Raw genomic sequence first — 20,578 nt, 5'->3', positions numbered from 1 at the left:
ATATTAGCCAGCTTCCAGTCCTCTGGCACTGTCCTCGAATTATAAGAAGCATTGAAAATGTTTGCGATTACATCTGCTAATTCCTCTGCACATTCAACTAAAATTTTCAGATAAATATTATCTGTCCCCGGAGCCTTAGTCTCTTTAATTTTTTTCAAATGAAGTAAAACGTCATCCCTGGAAGATTCCATATGGAAGATTCATTCACACTTAATTGTCCTGCTACCTTCGACTCATTTTTTAGTTGTTGTTCAAGCATATCGAGAACCTTTAACTTTTCTTTAATTGTCAAAAACTTTCTCTTTTTCTTCCTGTCTACACAAATTTTAGATGGAACAGTACTCTTATGTGTCGTTATATTTCATCAACTTTCGCATTTATAAAGAAAAAAATATGGTAAATGCAGAGTAGTTATCCGCTGTCAGTGATGCTAAAGGGATGAAGGTCAATTACGAAAAAAATATTTTTAGTAGCAAATAACAAATATACACTGCGATTCTCTTCTGAAAATTTTCGTGCTGTGGGCAAGGAATTCGCATTAGGTCTAAAATTATTTAGAAGTGAAAAAAATCACATTATAGCCATTTCGCGTGAGTTGAATCGCGTTGTAGCAGGAGTCGGCTGTATTTATTTGTGTTATTCAGTTTAATTATGGACTGCACTCTTTTTTATTTTATTTTTTCTTTTTTTTGTAATGACGAAGACAAAAGAAATTTGATAGAATAGTGGAAATGTTTCGATGGATTATGAATTTTGTTGTTTTCCCCCGTTGTCGACATTAAATATTACTTCAATTGTTTTTATTTATGTTTCTAGTTTATTCAAAGTTTTCATCAGAAAAAATATTTTCAAAAGCTGGTTAGTATTATTCGATTATCCAGGGAAATTATTCGATTAAGCGAGGATCTTTAACATTGCGTCTGCGGGGAAATATTTGGTTCCGGGAGGTTTTATTCACATAAGCAGGGTATTCGTTTATGCATTACACGATTAAGCGGGGCTGACAGTATATCCGATATTTTGATGTGTCCGATAAATTTTCAACATGCACAAACTAAAGTCTTCATAAAAGTAAATGTATCCTCAAATCACTCTTTTATTTTCTTTTATATTCTGATTACAATATGTAGACTTAAATTAAGGTTTCTTTCATTACTTATATCTAATATTTCATTTTACATTTTTATCAATTTTAATGGATTTAATTTAGCATTAGCTGTTTTATTGATTTTTCTTCTGTTAACTACTTTTACACAGCTATATGATTCATAAATAAAAATGCATTAGGTGCAATCATCAGACATTCTTTTTTTCCGACCAATGTTTAATATTTCATTAGGCACTTTTAATATGAATTAAAATTGTTACATTACTAATATTTTTATAAATATTAAAATAAAAAAGAATATCATATTACATTGTTACATTAATGATGTATCAATACATTATAAAAATTTTGTACATAACTTTTTGGTGATTTTTAATAATAAATGAACAATATTACTATGATTAATAATTTTTACATTGAAAATACCGTAGTTGAAAAAAAAAAATATCGAAAATATCAAAATACCATGATATTTTCAAAATATATATCATGATATATATCAGCAAACTCGGGAACAAAGGATGGCTAAATTATGAGTCAAAAATTGAATTATTCAGCCTTAGCAATAATGTATATTGAATTTATACTTAAACTAGGTACACAGCATTATTGTTGATCAGAACTAAATCTGTTATTATTTTTAATAAATATAAGATAACACTGCTTCAATAAAAATTTTCCATACAAATTTAAAAGACATGTACAGGGGTGCCCATCCCCCACAAGTTCAATGGCGCAAATCCCCCCCCCCCCATTTTTATCAACCCTCTTTCCCTTTTTATTTTATTTTTTTACTTTTTAGCTCTTTTTTAATATATTTTTTAAAAATATTTTATTTATTTATTCATTTTTAAATATATTAATATTTTATTAGAAAAGTTCTGTGCTATGCCAATGACACACACACACAAACTAAATGAATAAATGAAATAAAATATAAACATAATAAAATAAATTATAATAAAAATTAATTTTAATTTGTTCTGAAATATAATTTAAAAAATCCCCCCCCCCCCATTTTGATGGCGCTTGCGCCATCGCGCCGATTAAACTTGCGCTATAATCCCCCCTGTGGGCACTCCTGGACATGTACTTGTACATGCTTCACAGAAAACATTTATACAATAATTTCTTAGTGTAATTTACGCTGTGAAGCAAGTAATCAACACTGTTTAGTAATTGCAATGGATTCTTAATAAATCATTCTTTTTAAAATAAAATCAACAGAGTGGCAAAAAAAAAAAAAAAAAAAAAAAATTAAAAATTAAAAAAAAAATAAAGATTTGATTTAAAAGAATGACGATAATATTTTATATGTTTTTGCCAATACAATGCAGTTAAAAGTGATTAAAAGATTAACTGCCCTTTTGAGGTTAATTACTGAACTTTTTCAACTCATATTGGGCTATTAGTTATTGACACACTCATAGTTTTTATTTACTGTGTGTGGGAATTTTCTTACTTACATTTCATTAGTTTTTTGATCATTTTAACACTGTACAAAAATAGTTGAATAAAATTTGATGTTTGAAAATATAGGGAAAAAAATAACCAAATAAGTGTTTAATCTAACAGATTCATCAAAAATACAAACATAAAACGGTGAAGTCCAAATATTTCATAAGGCAAACCGATGGAGCCAATTTACCTGGGAAAATAACTTTTTCGACGGCAGGATGTCCTTCTAAAAATTCTGCTACTTTCATTCCATTTTCCATATGTCTTTCCATTCGCAAATGAAGTGTTTTCAAGCCTCTGTTTACCAAAAAGCAATCAAAAGGAGAAGGGACAGCTCCTAACGCTTAATTTAAATCATATTTATGTTTATACATTTATACAAACACAATAACAAAATTTATAAGAAAAATGAACAAAAGGTTAAACAAAACAACCAGCATATAAAAAGTAAGGTGAAAACAATACATTTTGTTGTAAAGACTTGTTGAAGTCATAGATGCAAATTGTGCATTCAAGACAGAAATTATCTTGAATGTGCCCTATATACCTACAATATGTGCTTTTAGCCAAAATATATCCTGTAAATTAAGATACTTGGCGAACAAGAGTCGGAAATAAGTTGCAGATGGTGAAACGCTTAGTTTTACTTCTTTTCTATGCTCAAAAAAAGGAAATTTTCTGAGTTTCTGAGGGGTATATCCCCAAATGCAATACTTGGACACACCACTGAAAATTTCTGCTGCCATTCTACTGGAGAAATTTGACTGATTTGTTTTTCATTCATTCTACAAGTACATGAAGATGAGCAATCAAGCATTAAGGTACTTTGAAACTCACTCGTTTTGGAGTCTTTCAAATTAACCAGTTGAAAAAGTGATAGACTAAAACTTTAAAACTGATGAAAGTGCATTTTCAGCCCCTTTTCATTCTCCAAATTTCTTAAAGACCGCCTTCTGCGCAAAGTTCTATTAATTAATATTTGATGAAACTAGTAATCTGATTAGGGGCTGCCTATCCCTTCACCTTACCCCCTTTCTCACAAGTCACACTATTTTCCATAAACGTATTCTTATTAAAAGATGTGTGATGTCAGTTTTTGCTACCCCCTCCTTCCTCCTGGTCAAAATTTCCTGACCCCCCCCCCTTCTCATCTCTCAAAGCATGACATCATTTGCGGATAGCCCCTAAAGTTTTAAATCCTTATTTCAGCTAATGCTCAAAACTTTCTTGGTCAAAATAATTACATTAATTACAGAATACAATGTCTTCAAGCAAATTTCGACTTTTCTTTGCATATAGTAAAATTATAATAGGAAAAAGTAGCAAATTTGATTTACTATTACTAGGTAAATCACCTATACAAGAGTATTTTATAATATCCATCAAGAACTCTGAAATAAAAAATACTGTGAATACGGGCTACTGCGGTCCGTACACTTAACAACAGACCCTTCTTTCTCTCATACTAAAAGAGTTGCTCTGGGGAAACCGAAGCTCATTCCATTCTACAGCAACAAAATTCCTTAAACTTTAAACAAATTTTCCAAAATTTGTATGAAATAGATACAATTGGGTTGAATCCTTCTGCATCTACTACTACTTCCACTTCATCTACCATAGTGAAAACCATGTCACTAGTCTGATGAAATGAGGCTGTAATTACTCAATTTATTATTGATAAGACTTACCAGTTTTTACTGCTCAGAGTTTTACTTATAGCTTTCTCTTCCAATTCCTGACAGTTTTTTTTTTTTTTTCAAATTTTTATGTTGGGCCAAAGTAGGTTGTAGTTTTTAGGTTAGGAGATGTGTTGTCATTGTGAAACTTTTAAATGAAAAACTTAAGGGAAATGAGCAATAGAACTATACAACTACAAAAAGTATCAAATAATGTTTATAAATAAGTGCTTAATAAACTCTTAGAAGAAGTAAACTTTTACATATAGATACAGTTCTAAGAGGTGCTTATCACCTGTGTTAGTACAAAGTGATAAAACCCACTAGTAATGCTTCCTGTGCAGAATTATCAAACTGCTTGATCATCACTGCAAGTTTGATGCTTCTTCGAGGGGAAAGTTAAAATTAAATTAAAAACCTATACCTGAAGGCAAGCACAGAATGCTGTATTTTTTTCTCAGTTTGGGTGCAAGAAGGAACCCAGGGCCAAATTAGTTCTCATTCACGGTATTTAAATTTTTTTAGTGTTAAACTAGAGTTTCAAAATTACTCCCCCCCCCCTTTTGCACTTAAAAGCTCAGTGACATTGATGTCTACTAAGTTTTTTGATAACAGTGGCAAAAATCAGCAATATTGCTGAGGCTTGACCTTTAATGAGTAGGTGAAACAATTCAGGGTCACACAGAAATTGAACCTAAATAAATCACAAAGTAATATTCTCAGGGTTTAGGAAGCATTAGCTAGTAATGTAAGGACCATTTTATATGATTAAAAATAAATGATAAGATTAAAATTTTACTAAATGTCCAAATTAAATGTTCCAGCAGAAAACAAAAACTGAATTTATAAAGCTTCAAAATAGTAATTATCTCCAATAACAATGATATTTTAAATTAAAATTGTTATATACTTACAGTTCTGTATATATTTCAATTTTTCATAAATTTCTTTGTTGTTTGTGGCAATTGCACCCATGACAACATCTGAGTGACCTACATAACATTTAATGAAATATTTTACCAATTGTAGATTCATAAATAAACGCTATGAAACAAATTAGTTTTAAACATTCAGCTTTAAAAGAAAAAAGAGCAAGAAAAATTATTTAAGTCTTTCATTTCACTTTTGAAACTTGCAACTACCTTGAAAAGGTGTGATAAAGGTTATCCTAGATAAAAATACATATACACATTCTTCAAATTCAAGATCAGATGACTTTCAAATTTTCATTTTTTTTTCCAATCTTTTTCAGTGTAGTTTTTCCTTTCTATGGTCTTTCATTTCTACAAAAAGTGTAGCGGTGAAATGAAAAAAAAAATGTGTGGAAGGAGGGGGGTCATGTCCTTAAGTCCCCCCCTCAAAAAACATTTTGAAGAAAAAAATTGAAAAAAAAAAAAATAGCACTAAGACTACAGACCCTACAGATTCTGTTGCAGGGAGGCCCAAAATTTATAGATCCGGACATGCTTATATAAAAATCTCTGTATCTCAAACTTTTCTGTCTCGTGAAATTCAAGATCCACAGGTTTGACTGTAATTCTAATACAGCTGTTTCACTACATTGTTTAAAACAGTGCCGGATCTAGAGGGAGCAAGCCGAGGTCCTTGATTGGGTTGCAATTTCTGGGTGCAGCAAATTCATTCTATAAGTACACTTTTTTTTCAGTGACAAAATCGGTTGTAAATACATGAAAAAAGATGAGCAAAGGGAGGCATTTCAAGATTTGTACGGGCTAGGGAAATCGTATATCCAGCAGTGTGATTTCATAGTGACACATTGAAGTTAAAAAAATCAGACAAAATATTTATAACATTCCTTCCATAAATAACAATTATAACAAAGTCTAAAATATGCAATGTTTTTTACTTACCATTCATGTATTTTGTCAATGAATGCATAGCAATGTCAGCACCAAGAGTCAGGGGTTTCTAAACAGATAATTTAAAATGTATATCACCAAATTTTTCTCATGTATTTAATATTTAAAAAGTTAATATTTAATTGCAGAAATAAAAAACTTAGCCAGTGACATTTACATAACATACAATGGCTTCGCTTTGCATTTGATTGATTGTGCAATCCACTTGATCATTATTCAAACATTTATCAAATATTTATTTATGAATGTCTAAGTGGAAAAATTAAATTTAATTCATAAATTTTGAATAATAGCAAGCATTATTTATGCTTTAACTTTTGACATGATTATAAAAAATGCAGAAAATAACAGCCAGACAAGTTAATTTTATAAAGTTCATTTGTCCATGTTTAGTTGCAAAAGTTTTCATTTACTAGAAAATTTGTCATAACTTAAGTTTTATCACTTAAAGCAAAATTTGCATAGTAAATAATAATGCATAGTAACAAAATATTGAAACAACATTTCTCTTTTCTAGGTAACGCGTCATACAGTCATCCAAAATTTCAAAATGCATTATGCAACAAATACATGAAAAATAGAAGTCATTGAAAATTTAAGCTGGTAACAAAAAAGTTTCTAAAGAAAATTGAACATTACAGCAATTAATGTGATTCAAGTGCTTAAAGATATAAGAAGTAAATTTTATTTTTCTGAAACAAAATTTTTCAGTATTTTACTGCATATTGCTAACTTTTTAGAAGCATTCAAGGAATGAACATCTTTATTCCTTTGCATTAACAAACATTTAACTCTGATCAAGTACACCATAACCTTGGAGATACAAATAATTTTAAGGAATGTTTTACTCAAATTATTCATTAAATCATATAAAATCAAATTACCTAAACTATTACACAAATTTAGTGAAGATTTAAAATGATTATGATGATAGATTATAGTTTTGTATATGAGAATGCACCGAATACTATCAAACAATCAATATTTTAGAACCAAGGACTTAGCCAGCTTTTGGAACACGCATTGCTGTTGGGCTGAAAAAATTTACAATAGCAAAGTTTTGATACACTATATTTCAATGAAAGATTTCCTTAAAGAAATTCAGACATTGCAGCAAAAAACACCCAACTTTGATATCATAGGCAATGAGGAAAGGGGTTATTTGAACAAACAGGTTGTCAAAGCAACAGTTTGCCATTGAAGTTGCTTGGTTCATCAACAGCATTTCCAACCTCTATCTAAAACATATGAAGTCAAATTTTAGTCAATATTGAAGTGTTAAAAACGCAATTTAGGCTTTTTGATTACGATAGAGGAAAGAGTGGGTGATCCCCCCTAGAAATGTTTTCTAAACTGACGTCAATTTTTGTCTATCTTTAGGAGGGAAAAGGTACTGTACTGCGAAATGTTCTAAAATCTAAAAATTTAGCTATTTGTGTTGATTTTTGGGAAAGGAGCGAAAGGTTCGGGGACCCTCCCCTGGAAAGTTATCGAAATTAGAATTTATATAGCGCGATTTTAGGCCATTTTTAGAGGTTTTAGGAGAGAGAAAGGAATTTCCCTAAAAAGGAATCTCCCTTAGCATTTTTTTTTTAATTATAAAATTTTTGACTGAAATTCAGGCAATGTTTGGAGAGCTCCTAACGATCACGTTAGATGAAAGATCAAAGTTTTGGAGGCTGCCCCAAGCAATTTTTTGACACTGAAGTAGTAGAAACCAAATTTTAGGCTATATGTTTAGACTTGGAGGGGGGGGGGAGGGTGAATGTTTTGAAGCCCCATCTCTTAAAAATTTGAAGTTATAAAAACTGATTTATTGTGATCGTTCAACTTGTTTGCTAAATGGGGTCTCACAAAAATGTCACTCCTTTCGTAATATTTGGTCTTACAGCAATAATACACTATTGAAAACATTGTACCTCTTATTCTGAAAATATAACAAATAAATGAGCACAGTTCTTACATGTTAGGACATTAAATGTATAGAGAATCAAAAGTGAGAACATTTAACTGCCACACTGGTGTAGGTCTCTTGTTGTAAGAAATTTTTTAGTCAATGAAATAACCTTCAAAATTAGAAATTATACAAACACAAATACAAAAGTGACGACCAGCAACAGGCTCTGGGCCCAGCTAGACTGGTCCTAGTCAATTTACAATCCATAGTGAAGATCAATGGTCCTCTTAAAACTTTCTACTCCCTTGCTCATTACCACCTCTTCCGGTAAACTGTTCCAAGGTTCCACTACCCTGCTAAAATAATAATTTTTCCTAACTTCCATGTTAGCCTGAGATTTAAATAGCTTAAAACAATGACCCCTTGTCCAGTTTTCAGTGCTAAACATCAGCCCCGTAACATCTTTCATTTTAACAAATTTAAGCAACTGAATCATGTCCCCTCGGTCTCTTCTTTGCTCAAGACTGTACGTTTTTAGCCTTCTAAGCCTGGAATCATAATCTAAGTGGGAAAGTCCATTTATTAGCCTTGTAGCCCGCCTTTGAACCCTTTCCAATACATTAATGTCTTTCTTAAGATAAGGAGACCAAAACTGAACAGCATACTCCACATGAGGTCTTATCAAACTTCTATATAAGGGCAGAAGAACTTCTTTAGATTTGTTTGAAATAGATCTATTGATAAACCCAAGCATCTTATTGGCCTTGTTACTAGCAATGCTGCACTGTTGGCTAAACTTTAAATCCTGACTTATTAAGACCCCCAGATCAGTAACTTTGTCTGCCCGACTAATGACTGAACCTTGTAAATAATAACTTGTACACTTATTTCCATGCCCTAAATGTAGCACTTGACATTTCCCAACATTAACAGCCATATCCCATTTATCAGCCCACTCCGTAATATGATCTAGATCCTCTTGCAGCTGTTTTGCTTGTTCTTCATTGTCTACAGTCCCCATAACTTTGACATCATCAGCAAAACAATTGATGTTCCCAGAAATATTTTTGTGAATATCGTTCATAAAAACAATGAACAAAACAGGCCCTAACAGTGATGTTTGAGGAACACCGCTTAAAACCTCACTCCAATTAGAATAATTTCCCCTTACAACTACCCTTTATTTCCTTCCGGTCAGCCAGTTTTTTACCCAAATGAAAGTTTTCCCTCCTATTCCTATATCAGCTAATTTGCTAAGTAGAGCAACATGCGGTACCTTATCAAAGACAACCAGTTACTGTAGATAAGACAATGTGAAAATAATAATCCCAAATACGACCCCCTTTTTATTTTTCTAAAAAAGAAAAAAAGAAGGTAGAGGTTCAAAATTGAATCAAAGTTTTAAACCCGCACCCGCATGCGACCATTTTATGGTTTTGGTTCTGACTATGTGTTGAATAGGACACATAATTGTTTACTCAATTTTCACAAGTAGCTCTTCACAATTCGTTTTGTATGGAATTATTTTCAGGATGTTTTAAGCATCAATCATGCTGTAATGGAGGGGAGGGGAGAGAGAGATCTTTCAGAATTGCAGAATAATAAGAGTACTGGTGATACTTGGGGCCCGTGGCATTCAAGATTAAATTCAGTATATTGTGAATTGTGTGTTGCACAAAAATTCATCGTTGAGTCTTAGCATTTTTTATACCAAAATAAATAAATAAAATAATTTATAAGTAATTAGTAATAAATAACTGAAATAGATTTAAAAGACAGCTTTGGGGCCACACTAAAATTTGGGTACCTCGGTCAATTCCCGTTTTGCCCATGCGATACTAAGGTCTTGGGATGGGGGGGGGGGGGGGGGGGCCTTACATTACTTCTCATTGTACTAATCGATAAAATTTCTTGTTTGAGGCCCATTACGTACAGTTGGGGCAAACGAATAGGGGCACCATTGTGAAGCCTATGCAGATCTCAAACACAACATTGCAATGCTGTCAGGTTAGGTAGTAGTTTTGGAAATATAGTTTGCTAACTTTAAATCCTGAAGTTTTTAGAAAATTTAGTCAGCTTAAAGAAGTTCAAAAACCTCCCCAACCTCATTATAATTGGACAAAAATTAACTCCACACTCCCAAATTAAACAAGAGTTAAACATTAATTTTGAACTTTTTATTCTCATACACTTATTCTCTTTGAAAAAAAAAAGATTTTTTTTCTTTTGGCTTGGGGCCCCTGCCAGCGTGGGGCCCAATTGGACACTTTTGCTTTAATCGGCTTAAGGCTGGCTCTGACCGGAAGATTGGAAGTCCGAATAATTTGGGTAATATGCAAAATGGATCTTTAAATAACAAGAAAAAAATCATTTATTACAAAAAAAGACATTGTTTTGTAACAAAGTTACATAGAACTATTTACAAGACATTAAAAAATATAAAAATAACTTTTTACATCATGTCTTAACAAAGAGCTGGTCCACTGTCATCTATTTTAAACGCACAAGGTGTTTGAATGAAGTACAGAAACTCTTTATCATCAATAGTTAAGATAGAGCGGTGTCAGTCTGATGCTCCAGGTATGCTATGATCCCGAGTAGCATCAACTCATCGGCCGTTCATCGAAATCCGATCAAACTTTGATCGGTCGATGATCGGCCGATGATCGGATTCCGATGAGTTTTCATCGGAAATTGCTCCAATATGTCTCATCGGCAATAGTAGAATCCGATCATCGGTATCCGATGAATTTTGCTCCCTATACCGATGAGATTTGGAGCAATATACGAGCAGTGTTTTTCCGAGGCGATGAATTTTGGATGAAAATACGATGAGATTTGGAGCAATATACGAGCAGTGCTGTTCCGAGGCGATGAATTTTGGATGAAAATACGATGAGATTTGGACCAATATACGAGCAGTGATGTTCCGAGGCGATGAATTTAGGATGAAAATACGATGAGAAGTAATAACAACCGCGATATAGGGACAAGCAGGAGGAAAAAAAATTAACAGTGGGAAGATGGTTCCACCATCTTGGATGATCACGTGACACTTCCGCCATCTTTAACTTTAAAACTTTCAGAAGGGGTATTTTCGGATGACGTCATTTGGGAATTATTTAATATACTTTAATTTCTTTTAATAACTTGTTTAGTTAATTTCTAATTTAACAACTTTTGATGAACGTGATTCAATCATGCTCAATCTAAGTCGCTTTAGCCGGGAATCGAACCCTAGACCTCTGGAATACGATATTCATATGCTAACCACTAGACAAGCAATGCTCTCTCCAAGGAGGAAAATAATGTATTAAATGGAAAATCATTTGTGGCGCCATCTATCGGGGGGCAAGGCCATGACAGATTTCCGAACGGAAAGTGAGAATTTTATTCAGTGAATATACTTGTGGCACCAGCTAGTGAAGAGTCGGAGTCGATCATTTTGCTCGCAAACCGAGTCGGAGTCGGTAATTTTGGGAGTCGAATTGATTTTGCAGCAAATTGGAGTAAACCCTTCCAAAATCCAGGAGTCGGATTAGGAGTCAAAGTCTCAGTCATTTTTCCTCCGATTCTCAACCCTGAATGTTCATCCGTACAGCCTTACGTTTGACCAATAGTCGGATATTCGAATAATAAAACTTATCCTATTTTAACAGTTGGGAGATTTCCAAAAATTTTAGGTTGGGAAAACTTTTATCGGAAAATTTAAACGACCTACTTTTTTTAAGATAAAATGTAACTCGGCAAATTTTCATCGGAAAATTTGATCGTTACGATCTCTTTTTCCGATGAAATGTAGCTCGGCAAATTTTCATCGCAAAATTTGATCATTAAGATCTCTTTTTCCGATGAAAGGTAGCTCAGCAAATTTCTATAGGAAAATTTGATCGTTACGATCACTTTTTCGGATGAAATTTCGCTCGGCAAATTTCCATAGGAAAATTTGATCGTAACGATCTCTTTTTCCAATGAAATGTAGCTAGGGAAACTTTCATCGGAAAATTTGATCGTTACGATCTCTTTTTCCGATGAAATGTAGCTAGGCAAATTTTCATCGGAAAATTTCATCGTTACAATCTCTTTTTCCCATGAAATGCAGCTCGGCAAATTTTCATCGGGAAATTTGATCGTAAGGATATAGTTTTCCGATAAAAACAGCTCATCGAAAACCGTTCTCGGATTCTGATCACAACGATATCAGCGTGCATTACACGATGAGTTTAGGAGGAGTCGATGATTGGCCGAGCAAAATCCGATGAGTTGATGCTACCTGGTACGTTTGTTAGATTAGCATAAATTATTGTACAATATCTAAAAGCGAATGTTTGGCGTACTTATATACTTCATTCAGGGGAAATATAGTTAGACTAGATGTAAAAAAAAAAGAATTTTGCCATTTGGCAACCTTAATCACTTGCTTGGCTTGCACAAGAACGAATTGGTGCCGAGCAAATGGCAAATGAGAATCCTATTGGTTACTTTTTATTCAAGAGAAAATCCCCAAAAGTGGCATACAGACAAACTTTCTGGAAACCTTGTTGTTTATCTTCAGTCCATGTTGTCCATGAACGGAGTTTAGTTATGTTCTTGCTATTCTACCATTATTCATGTTAATATTGTTTTTTTTTTTTTTTTCAAGTTTTGACTCTACAGTTTTGATACAGATCATCCAGAGATTCAGATAAACAAGGTAATGCCGTACTTGCAAAATGGTGCAACTTCTAGTACAAACGAGTAGATAATAAACTGCAAGCAATAGGAGAATATCTTCTTTTAAGACTAACACAGATGTTAAAAAATGTTAACTATATTTTTTTTAAAAAGCATATCTCAATATAAAAAGATTTTGTTCGATGTTATAAATAATGATGCACTTACTTGGAAGTATGATGACATGAAAGTATTATCCACAACTGATATTATACTTGGATATTTTTTCAATAATTTTGAAACACCTTCAATGTCGACAAGCTTCATGGTAGGGTTTGTAGGAGTTTCAATCCATACCATCTAGTAAAAAAAAAAAAAAAAAAAAAAACAGAATGAACAATGAAAATTTAAGAAGTTCAAACATAAGAATATGCTGAACAATTTAGAAATAATTAAACTGAGTGTTCATGATGACTCTAGCAAATGAAACTTGCTGCACACCATAATTTTCCCTAAATCTCAATTTTATAAAATGTTATTTTGTTTCCAACTTAAGAAGTCTACATTACTTTTTTATACATTTTATAAAAGCACTTATTTTCATGAGGCTTTGATTTTGGTGAGTCCGTCATAATTGCTTTAATATATTTTAAAATATGGAAGACTATTCCCCCCCCCCTCACAGATTTTTTCCAATTTTCAGGATGAGCTCCCCTTTCTCTATTTTAGCCCCTGTAGCAGAAAGTTTTGTAGCTGTCTGCGACAAGCTTTTAGAACTTCATAATCTGTCTGCAAAATTTCGAGCATGGTTTCAATTAAGAAAAGAAACGAGTCCTTTTTTAAATAATTATTTTTGAAATAAGGCAGGAAGTGCCTCCCCCCCCACACCCAAAGACAATGCTCCACTCTCCCCAAACTAAGCCCAAAATCTTTCTCAAATTACCTCCTTCTAAAAGTTTCAATGGGGCAATCTGATGACCCCCGTCCCCCTGTCCTTGGTGGGCAACTGACATTTGCAAAAATGTGTTATCTATTAAACAGAGGCCTGTCCAGGATTTTTTCACATGGTCCTTTTTTTGTGCAAAATCTATTCATTTTGTGAAAAAGCAAATAATTTTGCGTGGGGGGGGGGGGGGGGCAGAGTAAAATAACATTTCAAAATGGGTGTTTGTGCGAATTTTTTTCTTTTTTCCGTTATTATATTATCTTTTCTGTGTAATAATTGAAAAAAAATCAAGCAATTGTTGAGCATTTAACTCCTTAAAACTCTTAAAAATCTCAGAATTTCGTTAAAAACATCTAAATTTCATGATTTCAATAAAAATAAAAGGAGAATTTATTTGTTTACCTCTTAACAAAGCGTATTAAACATAAAAAATTCGAAAAATCCGATTCTCAAAGCGGATGCAAAGAGATTGCAATTCGCAAAATGACGGCTCCAAAAGTGTAAAAACGGCTCATAAAAGAAATTTTTTTCTTTTTTCGAATTACATTTTAGAGGGGTATGATAAACATATCATTTATATTTATCGACAAAGTTGCAGCAAAAACTAAAATTAATCCATCTATTCAGTATTTAAATGTTTGACTCAAACAAAAACAGAATTTCATTTTAAAATCTTGAAATGATGGTTTTAAGACTTTTCATTTATTTGCCTCCATATAAAGCGAAGTTAGCTTGAAAAAAAAAAGAGTAAAAGTTCAATTCTCATATCGGATGCAATCAGATTGCATTTTTTAAAATGAAAGCATTAAAAGTATAAAAACTGTAAATAAAAAGTTTATTAAAGTAAAATAATTTTAGAATAACTATTTAACAGGCATGCCTGATGAATATTATTAACATCACTGACATATTCACCGAAAATTCGGAGTTGTGAAAAAAAAAGGATGAATAAAAGGTTTAACACCAGACACTAAATGGCGATAATTTCAAAGCTGGTAACCCTATTTGAAGCGATCACATTTCAATTCGCTGATAAATGCTTTTTTTTTTTTTTTTTTAAAGTCATTAGCGGGAAGAAAAAGTCTTTACTTTGCATTTTCAGGGAACATTATAACAACACTACTGCTAACGATTTGACAAAACAAACAAGCTAAATTATTCACTATGTTATCGCTTGCATCACAGAAATGTGCTGATTTTTTTTTTTTTTTTTTTTTGTACACAGTAACATGCGTTATTTTGATTTCATATTTGCTTTTTAAGTAAACAATTTTAAAAAGATCGGGTTATACATGCAACAGCGGGCAGGCGAACGCTGATCACGATCACAATGATCATTGATCACATGTGCGATCATTCTCTCACTGAGGCAGCAGTTCATGCAAATGAATGTCCTACAGTTGCAGACAGCTTTTTTTTTTCTCTGCAGACAACCTTTTTTTTTTTTTTTGCTGACAACTTTTATTTTTTTAGCGCGGACAGAACTGTCGGTGATAGGGTTTTGTAGTTGGCGATTATGTCGCCGTGTTGCGGCGTTTCTGCCACTGGGATTTTAGCTAAGCCAATATGTAACTGATGTACTCCATTGCAAGTTACTATAGCACAGAGCACTAGGTTTTTCCTTAATTGCAAGTCCTACCAAAGAAATGCCATTGAAAGTTAGTTTATGGATACAGAGAAGCAGAAAGACAAAAACAAGGCTGATATTTTATCCTCACATCTTCAGCATGAAAGAGCTCTTTGTTGTAAGAAATCTCATCCAGAACCAAAATCACTGTTGGTTTACTATATTTGGCTATTAATAGAAACCATTTTTCAGATCTAATAATTTTTACTTTATCATTTTTATTTTCTCGTTACTTTTTAGACTGCTACAAAATTTCTAGATATTTCTTACAAGTTAGTGCAAGAAGCCGAATACAGAAGTTTCGCTACTTTTCTTTTATTCATTTTTTGATATAAAGCAGTTATTTGTTTGCACTTTATGGATTTAATTTTTAACTAGTTACGGAAAGAAATACTTCACTAAATAGGTAGGAAAGGAAAATCTGCAACTGAAGTTTGTTCATCATATCTGGCAAGAAAATTTAATTTTGCTGCCCAGATTTCCTAGCATAGAAGCTAAAATCAGTGTTAAAAGTTTGGATCTCATCGAGCCTCTTTCCCAGTTCATTGTGAGTGCTATATGCTGCTGTAAGGGATTTTATTCCAATGAATGTTTTTAAAAAAAAATATGACAACACAGGGGTCTGGTCAGAGGAAATTTGAGTCCCTTAACGGACCCTTCACAAAAATCCGATCAACCAAAATGGACCTTTCACAAAATCCCGACCAACCAAAATGGACCCTTCACAAAATTTTGATAAACAAATTGTTTATTGGAAGAGCAAATTTCAAATCAAAATAACGTAGCATATTTCTGTGCATAAAACACTAATGTTTGGAACCTTTTTTACATTATAAAATATTATTATATTTTAAAGTTAAATAAGAGAGATCAACTTATACAAAATCTGCTAATTTTGCAAAAGAAAAAAATTGGCACTTTTGTGATGCTCCTGAAAAGGATAAATAACTACTAAGGCCAAATAAATATAATGCTTGTTGTTGGTTTCTTTGAAAAGATTAAAATCTGAAAGTCAGTTTGGTTTATAATTTTGCTTGTTTGTTTTATGCAGTCGTGTTGTTGTAAACTTCTCTCTGTTGTTGTAAACTTCTCGGGAAAAAAGCATCAACCTTCAGTCAGTCATAAGCACTTTTCTCCAGGGTTGGTAAAAAAACCGGTTTTTTTTCCAAAAAAAAAAGCTTTTTTTTGGTTTAAACCAGGTTTTTTTGGTTTAAACCTTTTTTTTTTTTTTTTGGTTTAAATACTATTTGCGAGAAAAACAATTTTCGGAAGGTAATTAAGGTTCCATGTAATTAACAGTTATTCAATAGTCACATTATACCTAATTTCTTGATTAATTAAAGAGATTAGAACAAAATCTTCTAACTAAATTAAATAATTAAAATAGCTTTCTGCAGGGAAATATTGATTGAAATGTTTGACATGATTAACATATTAGTATGCATGTATATATAGACCCTTTATGATACGAAATACTGGCTTCATTTTTGATTTCATCAAATGAAAGCCAGATTAGGTCTTTTTTTCTACCAGAATTAGACATTCTTTTTAAAACAAGATGAGTAAGTAACTTTTGTAAACTGCATAGGTTAGCTAAGGCAAAGCAAATACAAAAAATCCCAATTCCAATGAACAAAAGGGGGGAAAAAAACTAAGAATTATCTGCACCCAATAGTCATAAAGCAGCATAGGTGTATAGCCAATCAAAATCTTTTGAGCACACAGAATCCAAAAAAAAAAAAAAAAAAAACACCAATGGAGAGTGTAGTTTATAAGTGAAGATTTATATATTTCTCAATCAATTTTTACACATACATTTGCATTTTGTTCTGGGAATTTAAAAATTTGTCTTTTAATCTTCCTGCATTATAATATAAGGAACTATTATGTATCATAATATGAAGTATAAACTTTTTTTAAAAATTAGATTCAAAAAATATTATTTGTGTTCACCTGCAGAACAAATCTTAATTTTTAGGTGCAAACAATTAAGTTAGACTGTTGATTACCTTACAACTCAAAGTTTAAATTCCAGGAAAGTGCAAATAAATGGTCAAAAATGTCACACCCCTGCAACAGGAGTGATCAATATAATGGATTGCATCCACAATAAAAGATTCAATCCTTAGTAAATCTTAACTAATCATGCAAATTAATGATGGAAGTTGACTGAAATCTGCTTTATGGCACATATATGAAATAAAAAATATATTAATATTTTTTTTCGATTAAAGCTTGTAATAAATACATTTTGAAGAAGCAACTTTGCAATTTTAATATTTATCTCTGCAATTTAGCATAAATGGAATTTTACATTTTTCAATATGTGTGGGGAAATCAATGTAAACCTGTAAAATGGATTTTTTTTTGGCTTTTTTTTTAAAAAACCTTTTTTTAAAAAAACCACATGGTTTTTTTTTAAAAAACCAATTGGTTTAAACCAACGTGGTTTAAACCAAACAACCCTGCTTTTCTCCCTGCTCATGATTTAATAAACAATAATATAGAGCGAAATGAACTTAGAACTGCAAAGGATAATGATGATGATAAAATGTGATTGCTTCAGATAGGGTTACCAACTTTAAACTTCTGGCCACTTAGCGTCTGGCTGGTGCGAGGTTTAACTGTTTATCGCCATTTAGCGTCTGGCGGGGGCGATGTGTAATTGTTATTTTAGAAGAAAGTTATAAGGGTTTGATTTTTTGATGCTAAAAAGAATTATTAATTTTTAATAAACTCTTTTATTTATCGTTTTTTTCTTTAGATGCCTACATTTTGAAGGGTGCAATCTTTTTACATTCGATATGAGAATCATATTTTATTCTTTTCTTCAAGCTAACTTTGCTTTATTAGGATGCAAATAAATGATAAGGCTCTTTATATTTGTAACAAAGCTTATTTAAGCTTTATTAAAGTGGAATTTCATTTTTTTTTTACGAGTCAAAAATTTAAATGCTGAATCAATGGTTCATTTTTTATTCTGTTACAATTATTTAAAATACTATACATATAACATTTCTAGTATAATTTAACATAATGTAGAATGGTAAATAACAAAGGCACTCATATGCAGAATTGTGAAGGGGGCTCAGATATTTTCCCCATGGTTTAGCCTGGTATTTTCCCCATGGCAACCGATTTCAGGACAGATTAAAGTCATTAAAATTTGAAATTTTTAATAACTCATTCATTAATGACTGGAGAAGAAATGTTTTTACATTTTTAAAAAGAAAAAAGTACTAAAAGCAAAGAAGTTCTACCTTGCCCCCCTATATGGGCGCCCATGGTAAATAAATATTAATACTTGAGGAATGCCCATCTCCCAGAGAATGATTCCGCAATCCCGTACCCTAATACTCGAAAAACACTCAAGAATGATATTCTCAACAGAAAAGAGGGAAAATACTCAACTTTAAGTGTCAATGATGCAGTTTGCGCCATCTCAAAATTCAAAAATTTCATTTTTACAAAAAAAAAAAACTTTTTTTTTTTTTTGCAAAATTTGATTTTTCACAAAATTGATTTTCTACAAAAAAAAAACTGATTTTTCACAAAAAATCGAACCTTGTGAAAAATCCTGGACAGAACCCTGCAACAAGATGCACAACAGAAAAATTTCTAGAAGATGTTTAACTTTTTTAACGCAGAAAGTTTTGCCTTTTTCAAATGAGTCTTTTTACATATGAATAGTGATGTGGATCGGGTAAATACTCAGCGGGTAGGTAAATATTTTTTGGGTATTTACCCGGGTATTTACCCAAGGCCTGGGTAAATACCCAAAAACTGGGTATTTAATAAAAAATGCAAAAAAGCGAATGAGAATTTTTTTTTAAAATCTAAATATGAAATAATTGGTAAAACTGATACATACATATGTATTACACAGTTTATAATATTTTTTATCGGAAGACTTGATGAAATCATGAAAGAAACATATCGTGAACCAAAGAACCTTTCTTTTCAATGTCATAATTGGAGAAGTATAAGCAATTCATTATGAACTTCTGTATTTCAAAATCACAATCTAGGTTAGTCATATCCAAAATGAAAAAAAAAGGAAGCATGAGGGATGTTTGGAAGAATAAACTGAGAAGTTATTAAGAAACTATGGTGTTATTTATTTCATTGATATTTAAGTGATATCATCGAAAATATAGAAACAGTTTTCACATTAATAAACAAAAAAAAAAAAAAAAGCAAAATTTTCTTTTCTGTTGCCTTGCTCATTTGCATTTGCTCCCCTGTAGGGTGGGAAGGTAAATATTTTTTGGGGTATTTATCTGAAGGCAGGGTAAATCCCCTAGGAATTGCGCATTTTGCAAAAATTTTTTAGGTAGTATTTAAAGGTGACTATTATCTTTTTTAAACATAAACCCTAAAATAAAAGATTAAAAATTTTAAATGATTTTTAAATGTTTATGTATATTATGTGTGTGTGTGTATATATATGTGTGTGTGATACAGAATACACCTGAACAATTGAACTAAGTTTGGAGGAAATTTCTGCATAAGATATACTTAAATAAATTGTAATAATAAATTGAGCGACATTTCGTTACATTTTGATGTCATGCGGGGACTTATTACTGGGTTATAAAAGACTAGGACCTTAAAAAATTGATGTTTGCTTTTTTTTTGTAACCAGTTAAGCTTTTTTCTTTTTGTAGAATGGCTTTTTATATCTGAAATTTGGCTATCAACATTGATTAGGCATATCCAACACATTTAATGTGAATATCATATTAGATTGCTAAGCTGTTTCACACAATAATTCTTTAAATATGTGATCAAAATACAATTTTTGGGCAAAAATTTATTGTTTTGTATATGGTTGGTTGTATATATACATAATGGAATACATACAGAAAAGTATTTTAGATGAATATAAATTTTTGAAATAAATACCCGGGTATTTACCCATTTTGGGTATTTACCTGGGTATATACCCTGGGTATTTACCCGGGTATATACCCTGGGTATTTACCCCTAAAAATAAATACCCCGGTATTTTACATCACTACATATGAAATATGTTTGTTCTTACCAAATGTGTTTTTCATTATGCATAAACCATATTAAAAAAAAAAATGCAAAAGGAGCTCTAAAATTAATATTTGGTTTGTAAATTGTGTCTATTTGGTAGAAGTAAATATCTAAATTTAGAATGGTAAATATTAGCAATTTTATGATATATATTTTACCCTAGAATAGTACCCCCCCCACCCCCTCCATCTCTAAATATGTACTTTCAACCACCTAGCTATTCCATTTAAAAAATCAATATTATGTCTGGGAGTCTCAAATGCAGTTATAAAAAGTCCCTCAAATCATAT

The 20,578-nt window shown here is 31.8% G+C and overlaps 1 protein-coding gene across 1 annotated transcript in view; it reads right to left on the bottom strand.

Annotated features, from left to right (window-relative positions):
* Nucleotides 1-20,578, bottom strand: part of LOC129221212 (cystathionine gamma-lyase-like) — a 58,406-nt gene that overhangs the window by 21,371 nt on the left and 16,457 nt on the right. The window contains exons 5-8 of the mRNA XM_054855667.1: nucleotides 12,901-13,032; nucleotides 6,114-6,171; nucleotides 5,157-5,234; nucleotides 2,757-2,909 (exon numbers count right to left, since the gene is read on the bottom strand). Coding sequence (XP_054711642.1) covers nucleotides 2,757-2,909; nucleotides 5,157-5,234; nucleotides 6,114-6,171; nucleotides 12,901-13,032 — 421 coding nt within the window. The remainder of the gene's footprint in view (nucleotides 1-2,756; nucleotides 2,910-5,156; nucleotides 5,235-6,113; nucleotides 6,172-12,900; nucleotides 13,033-20,578) is intronic.

Source organism: Uloborus diversus, chromosome 4, assembly GCF_026930045.1.
Source record: "Uloborus diversus isolate 005 chromosome 4, Udiv.v.3.1, whole genome shotgun sequence".
Lineage (NCBI taxonomy): Eukaryota > Metazoa > Arthropoda > Arachnida > Araneae > Uloboridae > Uloborus > Uloborus diversus.
Note: the sequence above shows the minus strand (reverse complement) of the source record. Positions and strands in the feature narration are given on the sequence as shown.